Source organism: Pempheris klunzingeri, chromosome 24 (assembly GCF_042242105.1).
Source record: "Pempheris klunzingeri isolate RE-2024b chromosome 24, fPemKlu1.hap1, whole genome shotgun sequence".
In the NCBI taxonomy this organism is placed as follows: Eukaryota; Metazoa; Chordata; class Actinopteri; order Acropomatiformes; family Pempheridae; genus Pempheris; species Pempheris klunzingeri.
The window spans coordinates 9,533,756-9,546,766 of NC_092035.1; the positions used below are offsets into that span (position 1 = coordinate 9,533,756).

A 13,011-nucleotide genomic window follows, 5' to 3' on the forward strand; every position below is an offset into this window, starting at 1 on the left:
TCTCCCCGAGGTTAGAGAAGCGGTGACTGCGAGGCGGCTCCTCTGCCGGGAGCACGGCTCCTGTTGTTCCTGAGTATGTCTCGCCACAGTCCAACAAGTCACACACGCTGCGCTGTGGCGGGCCCCAGCCCAAATGCCACAACATGTGCTCATTGCTTCCAGTTCAGTGAAGTCGACGCGGAGAAAAGCAAATCAAAATAAGACTGGGTTCCAAGATCAAAAGCCCAGTTTGATCGGGTGAAAGCTCTTCCACAGGCAACGACAAGAAAAGAACCTCACACATGTGCACACAGACAGAAAGGAGAGTTTTCAGAGCGAAACACACTCTTAATAAATTGAAAGTCAGCAATAGATCTGGGCGTTTTTTTTTTCTTCTTCTGAGGGCTAAAAACCCAAATGGGAGAATCTCAACATCTTGCATGTCAAAGCAAAGTTGAAAATGAAAAGTATATTTACATGATTCCCTAATGAGACTCGGCCCAATTTCCCCAAATCTTCCCGGCCTAAAGGTCACAGTTCACTTCTAATGCAGAGAATTTGAGAAAAAAGCTAAATCAATTAATTCTGATGAAAGTGAAAATGCGAAGTAGATCTTTATGTCAAGTTCAACTTTGGGCAGTTGAACCGGGAGCCGTCTTGCTAATGCTGACCTTTGGAGAAGCTGAAATGGAGAAAGCTGTCAGGATTTTTAGCTGTGTTTCAGCTTTATTTACCTCCTCTCCAAAGAAGGGGAAAGGTTTGCAGATGGTTATTAGCTGCAGTCCAGCTAGCAAGTTAGGAGCTTTACAGTCACTTTTCTGATGTGTTTTCACTTCTGTTTTGGGGAATTTTCGGCTGTTTTTGCTATAAATGAGCAATTTTTCTGATACAGTTCTTTTTCTTTCTTCCCCTCTACATTGGGAGGTCAGAGGTCAGGATCAGCAGAGTGGAGACGGCTTCACAGAGATATTTTAGACTGGTCTGTTAGCATTAGCTCTTAATAATGCTCTTAGATTAACCTAATGCTGATTAGACAGAGAAATAGACGGACTTACTTTAAGTCTAAAATGTTAGCCACCCTGGCCCCAGGTGAACCTCTGGGCACCAAATGATAAACAACGGTAGCTTAGTGAAGACTTGGGTGAAGTCTGTCTGTGATCTAATCCACAGTCTAAGTCTACCTGGAGCAGTTCATACCACATAGGGGTTTGCACTCCGGTCATCTCTCTGAGTGACAGTGTCCAAACTGTCAGCGTGACCCTGCTGATTTGTATGTGACACACTCTGCCTTTGGAGCACTGCTCTCTCAGCTGTGAATATTAGTTTCCTAGCTGAGTGACCTGGGCTCAAAATTCAGTTAAAGCACATATATCCAATCCGAAATTTGTCCTGAACACACAGCCACAGCTGTCCACTCACCCGGTGTAAGTGAGCCAAAGACGTTTTTCTAATATTCTTGTTGGCGCGCTGCCACAAATGATGACTTTTTAATTTTTTATGAATGAAGATGTAACATTTAAAAATTCAGAAACCCCTGCAGAGATAAATCCGAATACATTTTTTGTCACCTCCATGTAGCATTCTTTTTTTTTCTCCATCATTTCCCATTGAGACCCCCACTGCCAATGCTTTTGGGAGACCAGGCCTGCAGCAGAAGGCTTTGAATCTTCAAGTAAAGATGTACAAAGAGACACACAAGCACTCACTGCAATAGGAGGGGAAAAATGGATGGTTCTTTTTTTTTTTTTAAAAGAGACCTAAAACTAAATTATTAATGCACTTGCAGCATTAATCTTCAGAGATGTTTCTTCCACACCTTGTGGAATTAGGTACATTTTTTTAAATCCATGATTCAAATTCAAAAGCATTTTATATTGCAGTTCTTTTTTTTCCATAGCGTAAGATCAGTGCATTTCAAGCCTCCACGATAAGAATATGAAGCGTTTAAATTTAGGCAAAATTGCTGACAATGCCTCTGTTACTCTGATTTAAAACCCTTCCTGAAGGAGAGGCGATGACGTGTGCTCCCGTGCTTTAAGCAGTGATGGACATATACATGGTCAGTGTTCAAGACAAAGAGGAGTCTGCGGTTTTCCGTTTTAAGGGGAGAGCGTCATGCAAACTGCAGCAGGCTAGATGAGAAAGAAGCAAAGCACCCGCTCTCTCGTCCACATAGTCTTCTGAGCAGTTTCTTTGTGATCAAGCGGTTTTTTTAGGCCATGAAAAACAGGAAGGGGATTCTGTTGCAGCCTTGCATCCATTCAGAGTGCTTGAATTAGATAGCTGAGTATAGTTTTGTTTTTGTTCTTCAAGCGCTTGTACTTGTTTGTAATTTTTTTTCGTCAAGGGCAGAGACGTCACAACAACCCCTTTCCTTTTAGTCCGCCCACTCGCAAATTAGGCTCAAACTTCCTCTCTTACAAACGCTCTGTCTCAGAAAAAAAAGGGAAAAAATAGAGAAAGATTATGTGGAGGTGACCACTCCTTTCACCACCGGTTCTCTGTTAAGGTACGTGGCCCAGTAGACGAGGTTGAAGGTCCCGAAGAGGACGGGGAACACTATCCGAGACATCTTGTCAATCTTACTGACGCTGTTGTAGGTCTTCTTGGGGTCCACCATCTTGGTCTCGGAGGCCCGGAGCTGCACCGACGTCGTGTTGGAGATGGTGGAGATGGACACGTCCTTGGTGAGGTTGGGGGTGTAGTTGACGCCTGCCGAGCAGACGTTGTTGGGCTTCTTGGACAGCACCATGGGGTCTCGTTTCTGCAGTGGACAGAGGATATTGAGCAGTAGAATGATTAGTCAAACATTTCTGGCTAAACATTCTAGTAAAATGCTGGGGTGCTGTCTAATTGAATTTCACTGTTAGTTTCACAGTTTGACTTTTATTCATGATGATTGCAGTATGGAGGTATATGTTTTAGTGCTGCAGCTAACAGATATCAGACATCTCTGGTCAGAAATAATAAGAAATACACTAAGCAGCTCGTATAATAATCAATGTTGTGAAGTAAAATCAGTGTCCTGATGACTCATGATGCATTCATGTGGTCTTGAATAAAAATCATTTTCATAGTTTTAGTGCAGCCCACACATCTAAAAGTGGCTTTACCTTAATTGTCATTTACATAATATTATACTGTATATGGATAAAGTGGTTCCTTTAAGGATAGAGCACAGCTAGCAGTTATCATGCTAAGCTAGCTGCAGAAGAGCTGCTGGGTGGTACAGGAGAGTTAATTTCCCTCTGAATCCAGTCTTTATGCTAGGCTAAGCTAAGATAATTCCCAGCTCTAGATCCACAGTCAGCGTACAAACATGAAAGTGGTTATCAATCTTCTCATCTCTCTGCAAGAACGAAGATTTTAGACTCATCTGCCAAACACAAACCTATTTGAAGATATTACAAAATTCATATCATCCTTTTCACAGCTTTCACACCTTCTTTGTGTTTTTTCTCAGTCTGACTTTCTGATAACACCAACAATGCTTTTTGGCAGTCTCAAATCATGTGCAGTATAAATGAGCCTTCACATACACAACACCACAGACAAAATGGCCAAGCAAATTTACCATCTCTGTCGGTTGATTTCCAGATGCTGCAGGCTGTCTGGAAAAGGTCCTGTAAAGTAGACCTTGCATGGCACACACTCTGCCACGTGTGCGTGTGTGTGTGTGTGTGTGCGTGGTATTCCAGGTGTTTACAGGCCGTACCTTAGGGTGCTGTGCTTCCAGAGCCTTCTTGCCGTCCCAGGCCCAGCTCCTCTTGGTGAAGTAGTTCACAGTGGCGAACTCGATGAGGGCAGAAAAGACGAAAGCGTAGCAGACGGCGATGAACCAATCCATGGCTGTCGCGTAGGCCACTTTGGGGAGCGAGTTCCTGGCGCTGATGCTGAGGGTGGTCATGGTCAGCACGGTGGTCACCCCTGGGTGTAAACAAAGGCTGTGTCAAGTTTCAAATTGAGTTTTTACAAGCCGGCGGGAAACGAGTAACGGCCTCCCCTCACTCAACAAAGGTGGCCGCTTTAATAACTGTTTACTGCCAGCTTCTGCAGTGCTGCTGCTTGCTGTCCATCTGTTATCATTCTCCCCAGTGTGAATGTGCATGACAAGAATATTACCAAGATAAATTAAAGGTCAGAAAAAAACAAAGCACATGAGTAAATAAGCGGCTTCACTCACCAAAGACAGTCCTAGCAGGGACTGATTCTCTGTTTAGCCAGAATGACACCTGGGACAGGATTACAGTCATGAAACAGGGCATATAGGTCTGGATGACAAAATATCCAATCTTCCTCTTCAGGTAGAAGTGGGCCATCATCACTGTATACTGTCCTGAAGGGAGAGAAAGAAATGAAAAGGGTGTAAAGTTAGATAGGGACAATAAACAAGGTGAGTGGTCAGAAGGCTCCTAATGACAGAGATATCTGCTTTAAGCCTGACCGCAAATGGTAAATGTGGGGTCTGACCTCAGTACAGCACCACAAGTGTTTCCACATAGGACAACATGATCATCACCGGCCAAATGACTTTTTATGACCTAAAAAAGCCCCAATGGTGTTCAATCAGGTGACTGATTGCAGCAGCAGAGGTGAAACATTAAAAAAAATGAAGCTGGGATAAAGAGAACATTTCATATTCAGTTGAATGTAATGGCGAAATGAACCTGACTTCAGATCCATTATTAAACTGAAGAATGAGACCAAGTGGCGTTAATTATTGCGAGGACATTGCAATAGATTATTACGCGGTTAATGTCTGGGATTCGACAATGGCCCCATGACAGTTTGAGGTAAATCCAGAGGCAGAGAGAGCTTGGCAGCGGAGATTGGAGGTAGGGGTGGGGTTGGGGGGGGCACAATATTCAGTTAAACAAGTGAAGATTGCATTTGAGGCTTTAAAAAAAAATCCTCTCACCAGCAGCAGTTTGCAACTGCAGGCGCTGGTAAACTATGAAAAACCCAATGACTATATTCCTCACACTAGGCCACATGTACACAAGCAGCTCTCTCTCTCCCTCACACACACACACACACACACACACACACACACACACACACACACACACACACACACACACACACACACACACACACACACACACACAGCACACAGAGTAATACACAAGGCTTTCTCTGGGCAAAATCCGATTTTTGAACCTCCCTAATCCCTGGTTACAATCTGCATCCTGCCATCAGTGAGAGAACGAGAGGGTGTGTATGTGTGTGTGTGTGCGTGCGTGTGTGTGGGGTGGTGGTGGGGGGTGAGGCTTCCTGTCCCGGGATCCTCACAGAGCTTTAAACCCCGCCCACTCCGCCCTGCCAATCCTGGCACAGACACGCACACATACACACCGAGACACACATGAGGCATGATTTCTGAACTGCTGACGGCCACACAAACACACACAGACACACACAGACACACACCTCAGCACACACTCTAAGCCACGGAGAGGGACACTCACTGCTGCTAATCACTGGTGGGATGGATGGGCTAGCCGAGTGGACATTTTCTCTCTTTCATGTTTTTGCTATTTGACAGCTCTTTGTGGAATAATGATCAAACACTCCTGATGGGACTGGCTGGCGTGCGAAGGGAAGAAGCAATTCAGAAAATGCACTGTGAGCATCCCTGAATCAACTGACAGCAGCCTGAAAGTGAAAGATAAATCAGTTTATTTTTGCAGGTGCTCCGCGCTGAGAGCAAACTGCCACATATATCAACATCGACACCACGGCAATGCCTCGATCAGGAGACCCCCAACACGCTTAGTTCTTGCTGCGACCCCATCGCCTGGGCCCTCTGACGCCCTCATGACTCCAGGCTGTCTGGCTCACAGCCACCCCGTCAACCTCTACCGCTGTCGGAAACATCTCAGCCGACCTGGGACACCCCGGGGTCACCTTTGCCACTGATGCATGGATCCCAACAGGACTGGGGGCACAGGAATGAGGAGGAACATGTTCCTCTGGTGGATCTTACTGCTTTTCTTCCAAGTATTTCGCAGCGTCCGAGGGGAACTTCCTTTTATGTCTGGGAACAATGCTGCCATGCTGGTCAACTGGTGAGTAGGAAAAGGTTTTTTTTCCCCTTTAACTGTCACACATTTCGCTGAAGGGTAAGCAGAGAGGTCTGAAGTAATGATCATCCTCTGATTTTTCTAAAATATTCTGATTCTTTATTTGCCCTACAAGTGCCTACAAACGGTTACATTGTTCTCTACTTTTAGAGTCAGTCAGTTATTTTAGGATGCTGCTGTCTGAGACATAGTGTAAGTCATAAACATGTCAAGTCTTTAAAGGAAAAAAAACTTGTGGACAAACCTTCGTGTCCTCAAATGGGAGTGTTGTCTAAGATTAGATGTGCTAATTAAAGGCTCACAACATCACACCCATCCAATATTTTGAGCTCTGCACCGCCAAAGATCCAAGTTCATTATCGACTAATCAATCAAATGCGAAGAATCTGAATCACTGGACGTTCAGTGGTTAGGAGTTAAGATAATGTGAGAAAAACAGCTAAAAAGTTGGCAAATGAAGGTGATGCAATGTTCTGAAAACCTCGTAGCTAAAGGCTACATCCAGTAACTGGCAGGAAATCACGAGCTGACAAGTGCAAGTGGCAACAAATTTGACTTGTGGAAAGAGGTGATTACATCCATTAGCACTATTTAGATTTAGCATTTATATGCATACTGACTGATTTTTACAACTGAGAATTTTGTTCTCATGGAGGCCATGCAGCTGGAGCCAGGAGACAAACTGTTACTTGCTTAGAGTACCAACAACAAGAAAGGCCAGGCGATCATTAATTGACTGCAGTTTGGACTTTAATGTTCATCAGTGCTTCATTACTTTGTCTAGACCCAATAAAGCATCAGGCGACTGTCGGGATTCTTTTAATCAAGCAGGTGACAGCTTGCCTTTGTCTCCCCTTTTCACAGAGCAAAGAGAAGCTACAGGCCTTCGCAGCACATGCACCTATTTAGGGGACATTTATTACCCTTAATATACAACATTCAGTCATTTCGATATATGCTGCCATGTTGGATTGTTGAATTCTCGGGAACATATGTTCTAGTACATATCAAAATATCAAATATAGTCATGTTGCAGGACGAAGGAGTGTGAGAAGAAGAAGTAAAAATGGTTTCAGGTTGTGAATTACATGTAGGCACGAAATCTGTTTTGGAATCTGTTTTCATATTCATTACTACACCTTTAGTATAGCCTGTCAACTGTATCCAAGGTGGTAATATTTCTTTCAAAGCATGTTAATATGTAAGAATGATAAGAAAGTGTCGTATTTGGTCTGTGAAAGTTCGAAGTAGGAGAGCCAAACACATACACAAAGTAAATTAACCCACTAGACTGAATGTGACCCCTGAGCTCAAACTCATCAGCAATCCAACGCTGATTTGGACAGTTTCCAGACAGAAGCTCTGAACTGCAAGAATGATAATTTGCTGCATTCAGTGTGTCGGCTAAATGGAATTCACAGATAATGTTAAGCACTTGTTTGTAATAGTCGGCAGACCAGGAGACAGTCAACTGTCAGATATATGACTGATGTACTGATAAAATGTTGAATCAAATCAAAAAAGTAAATGTACTTCTACACACACATAGCATAACATGTTGTTCATGCCTGATCTTTGCCTGAAGATGTGACAGCTTTTTTTGACAACAAATTTATAATTATCAGCAAGCTAGCAAACATGGTTAGTTAGCACGCATGACTTGAAATATACAAAGAAATTGCACTTTCGTATTCTGAGGAAGGCTGCACATCACACTGATTTTATTCATAGTTAGTGGAGACTGTAGCAACCAATAGTTGAAAAATTCATTTGCCAGCCAGACATTCAAACTGGTTCAACTAATCAAAAGGCCAGTTAGATGAGTGAACCTGCAATTCAGCCCTCAGTCCTCCACCGATGAACCCTCTGACCCTTCATTTAAACCACTGAGTCAGCCAGCAAAACCAAGGTTTCAGTTGTGGCGCGCAGAGAAAAAAAACAGGGGAAATCCACACTTTTAATAATGACTCTACTAGAAACTGGGGGGAAGTGTATTACAGTTACGTTTTACATAAGAGCATTAAGCAAATGCCTTTCAACGCCCCCACCCCCACCCTCGCCCCTACCCCCACGTGTCAGAGCGAGGCAATGCAATCCCAACATACAAACAGACACACACAGATTTCTTTTTCTATCTTTGTGAGGACCAAACTTAAATTTCCATTCATTTCCATTATGCCAAATGCCTCCAACATACCCCAAAGAACCAACCTTAACACTAGCACTAATGCTAACCTGTAGCTCAGACATAACCTACAGTCAATCTGGCCATTGTGTGTACCAGCAGAACGCCCTCACTTCGTATGCTTTCTTACCATTATTGTGAGGACATTTGGTGCTCACGGCGGTAAAACGTACAAGAGCACATAGCCACAAACACACAGATACACTCAGAGACAGCAAACCAACCAATCCCTTACTGATCTGTGATGTCATCTTCTTATGCAAAAGCTGATGGGTGGTTGGCTGGGGGGGATTAACCCTAGGTCTCAGGTCTCTCTCTAGCTCTATGTGTGTGTGGGTGTGTGTGTGTGTGTGCGTGCGTGCACATGGGCTCATGCAGGGATAAGTGTTGTTTGACAGGGCTGTCCGGGCCTGTAGACAGCTGGTTGTGTGAGGGATAGGCTACTCTCCTCCACTAGCCTCCACTCATTGACTTTGATCTCCTGATAATGTTTCCCACATTTACTCTCGGCCTTGCACGCCCATCTCCCCCTCGCTGCGTTTATCTTTTCTAATCTAGAATTAGTTACATCACGTTATTTGGTATTACACTTATCGTGCATCACACACTGTACAGTATGAATGTACTCGTGGAGAGGGTGCGCAAGAAAGGTGAAGAATAAGGGTGATTGGATGAGATCCGTTTGGCTTGGTCTGGATCTTTCTGCTTGAGGTTTCTTCATTTAATTAAAAAAATGATAGGTCGTAAGAAGTTTTTAAACAACAAACAGAGCCCTGTTGTGCAGCAGCTGAGTCAGCCTATTTTAAATTAACAGGAAGCTGTTGTGTCTCCATCTTTGCCTTGTAAACCCATTACTGGCTGGGAGGAAGCTATTTGAAAATGTTGTTTGTAGGATGAGCAGCGGACGGTGCACTGCGATTACGATGAGATCCCGGTGTTTTAGAAGAAGAGTAGAGGAGTGATATGAAAAGTTGGCGACATATCGGATCAACTAGAACTGGAAAGATTAAATTAGATTTAAATTACAGTAAAAACATATAATAAAGGTAAGGTAATAAGCTACAAAACATTCTGCTAATAATTTCAAATGAAATATGCAAACACACACACACACACACACGCACACACACACATATATATATATATATATATATATATATATATATATATACACACATATGTACAGGCATAAATACAAGTGATTTGATGGCAATACAGGTGCTTCCTAGCAATTGATTTACCTTTTTTTATTTCTAATAATGGATGTTGTGTTGTGTATTCTGTTGACCCAAACACTATCAGGAAATGTTTTTCTGTTCCCTTCATTAAGTGAAACTATCTAGACTTGTATACAGATTCATTCAGTACTCTTCTATGTTTGACTCCACAGTGTATTTTTACACAGCTAAAATTTCAGTCCCTTCAAAGACACATGCACATTATTTATTTGTCTTGCATCACTTGTGAATTTGTATTCATCAAAAGATTTCCATCCTTTGGGATTAAGTTGCACTCCTGCTACTTTTACAACTGCTGCAATTCATTTTGCTAATCCTCCTCCACTTACAGTACTACTTACTACTACTACATTACTACTACAGCAGAATTTCTGCTTCCTTTCTTTGCTCGTGTTACCTCTGCTTGTGTTTATGTCCTCTGTGCCGGCAGTTTGCCCGATGAGATGGTACTGGTTGAGTCTGGAGCCGTCCTCCGCCACCACCACAGACTTAGCAGCTCCCTGAGTCCACGTGTAGACCACCTCTGACACCGGATAGGCATCTGAGAGACAGAGGAGGAGAAAGATCAAACTAGCTTGTGGATTTAGAATTTTTAGGACCCCCAAAAAAGACTTTTGTTTTAACCACGGTACATTAGTAACATTTTACGGTTAGCTCCAACACTGTCATCGCTCATATTTGTGTATGTGTGTATGTGTGTGTGTGTATTTGAGTGAGTGCTGGTGCAGTCTGTCTAGCACTTTTTGATTAGACCGCAGGCTTAAGGCCAAAAACAGAATTTTGCTTGCATGCCTGTGTGTGTGTGTGTGGGGGTGGGTCGGTGGATATTTGAGTGTATTTTTGTTTAAACCACACTTCTGGGTCAGAGGTGAGCTCCCCTGTCGGCAGGAACCAGACCGAGTCAGATTAACCAAAATGTGTTGCATCACACTTGTGATGAAAAACAGAGCACAAACGCTGGAGCCTCTCCTGCGGTCTCATTTATTCATGTTGGATCCTGCACAAACACTGGCCATCGCTCTGTCATCGGCCCCCCGGTGAGGGCTGAAATGTGGAAAAGATGAAAATTGTAACTTGCATGGAGAGAAGGATGCAGCTCAACCTGATATTAAATCCAAGAGCACTATTTCTTGAAAGAGATGATAATTTATATTATTTGTTCCTTGCTGATTGTGATTATTGTCACCTTTTTCCAAATCAGCCTTATATCAAGTTTTTGACGCATTTTTCAAAAGAATTGGCACACACAAAAAAAACCTTCAAGGATGAGAGCAAAGGGGAAGCAGCACTAAAAAGCTATTTGTGATCATGTCAACTTACATAAGATTTGGAAAAAAATATTGTTGAAGGTGTCTTTTGAAAAACTGGCAGGGTGAGGGGAGAAATTAGGAAAAGAAAATTATCTGCTGAAAGAAAAACAATAATGAGAGGAGAGCAACGTCAGCCAGCTTACAGTGAATGCTCAATTTTTTATTTTTATTTTGATGTTCTCTAAAGGGTACAATTTAACACTGGGGAAAGAAAGTAGCCGTGTTTTGTTGTGCAAGTATAGGTCACTGTCCAAAATGTGGATGACTCATGTTGAAAAGAGGATGAAAAACAGGATGTGTACAGGGAATTTTGTGCAACCAAATGTGTCACATGGACATTTCTAAAGGGGGAAAGCAGACAGTTACGAACATCAAATATCTATGAAGAGAATACAGGACGAGCCAAAACTGCATTACAATATTTAAATGTTTACAACTTATTTTGCTTATTTTGTCAGAAACACTAATTAAACCCTCGGCTTGGCCTTGTGTAACACAGTTGGCACGGTTTATTTCTGCCCAGATAACGTCTTAACTGGACTCTTTCCATTCTGGGTGCTCACTTGGCAGCTAGATACTGTTGTACAATGTATGCACTGTTTAAATTCAGGCGCTATCAGGCCAAAGGCTGGGATGTTAAGTGTAGGGTAGTTAGATTGGAATAAGGGATTATTGGTGAATTTCATTACCAGAGGAACAGCTAAAGACTTTGGCAGGCAAGACGGTGCACCTGTGCCAACTTTTCAACAGGTCACGCTTAATGCTTTGCTGCACCCATCTTGTATGTGCGGCAAAGGGAGCTACAACTCAGCAACACTCATCACTTAGTATACAGTAGCTCTACACACTGAGGGAACCTTACTGAAATATTAAACACATGAATGAATACTTCACAAATTCAAATGTGTTTTCCCTAAACAGCACAAGTTACAGATTTAAGATCTAAGAAATTAACATTCAGTGTGTCTATCATGTCAATAAGAACTGACCAATCAAATGTAAAGGATATCATTCAAAATTGATCAACTGATACCCATACCCTTAAGACATTTGTGTCTTCTACATGGTCCATAAATGGAGGATGCTTCCTTTTACCTGGGACATGTAGCATTAGCTTTAGTGTTTTAGCATGATAAAATAGGCCCCTTTTACAAGTTTAATAGTATTAAAAATTCAGCAGGAAACACAGCTCATGAAGCCAACGTTAGCTTAATTCGGTAGCTACTGCTAGCGACATCTGAGTCATCTGAGCTGGTACAATTGACATTCACCTGCTAGAAATGCTGAAACCAAAAAAATCTGCCTCTGTTATAAGTGTAAACTGCATACTGTGCACACATGAAAACCCTGACAGACGTAGCACCAACAACTAATGGGATGGGGTTTAGAAAAACGTCAATTACTGTCACAGCTGCAAACAGTTACTTGCCAGGAAAGCATAAATAGGTTGTTGTCCCAATGCTGTCATTTTTCTGGTAAGGATAGTCTAATTTATCTGCAGGTGGGAGACACATTCAGAGTGCGCATGAAGTATCCTACAAGAATTTGGGCCTTTGGCTTTAGCCCAGCTTCAGCTCTCGCTTTGATCCTCAAAGCCCTGGACTGATGTGAGAGTGACGTTAACGGGGAAATCCTCGTCCTGAAGATTCATTGATATTGAGATCGAGTGACTGGGATCGTAGGAGGGGTCAGACTTCCCTCTGCTGTTCATGAAAGTTTATTCATGAGAGTAATTCATTCAGACATTCGTATCTTAGAATATGAAAGGCTCCAAGACAGCGAGCAGTCCTAACATGATTCACTACATATGTTTGGATGATCATCGTTGTGGGCTGAAGGCAAGACAGGCTGAGAGATGACTCATTAGACCAGATTTTATTGTTTTCCTGATGCTCAGGTGGCCACTTTTTGTGCACCACACACCATCAGCTGCATCTTTATGTACTGATTCAGGGAACAAACAGTTCCTACACACCCTCCTCGCCATAAACACCAGCTTTGCAAAGTTCCAAGTAACCGGTGTGTTTTTTTTGTCACAGAGCTGTCAATTACGGTAATCATGTTGCAATTTCTGAGAAAGTAGTGCTCTTTAGCAACTGTTCTTCTGTCTGAATGAGTTGGCTCCAACCTGTGCGGCCTTTTACTGACGCAGATTTTATGTGATGATAATAGTTGTCATGGTTTTCCAGACTGTGCATCACAATGTTTTACAGCTC

The 13,011-nt window shown here is 42.7% G+C and overlaps 1 protein-coding gene across 1 annotated transcript in view; it reads left to right on the forward strand.

Moving 5' to 3' along the window:
- The first annotated feature begins 5,901 nt into the window (after positions 1 to 5,901).
- Positions 5,902 to 13,011, forward strand: part of LOC139223434 (gamma-aminobutyric acid receptor subunit beta-3-like) — a 55,166-nt gene continuing 48,056 nt past the window's right edge. The window contains exon 1 of the mRNA XM_070855345.1: positions 5,902 to 6,047. Coding sequence (XP_070711446.1) covers positions 5,902 to 6,047 — 146 coding nt within the window. The remainder of the gene's footprint in view (positions 6,048 to 13,011) is intronic.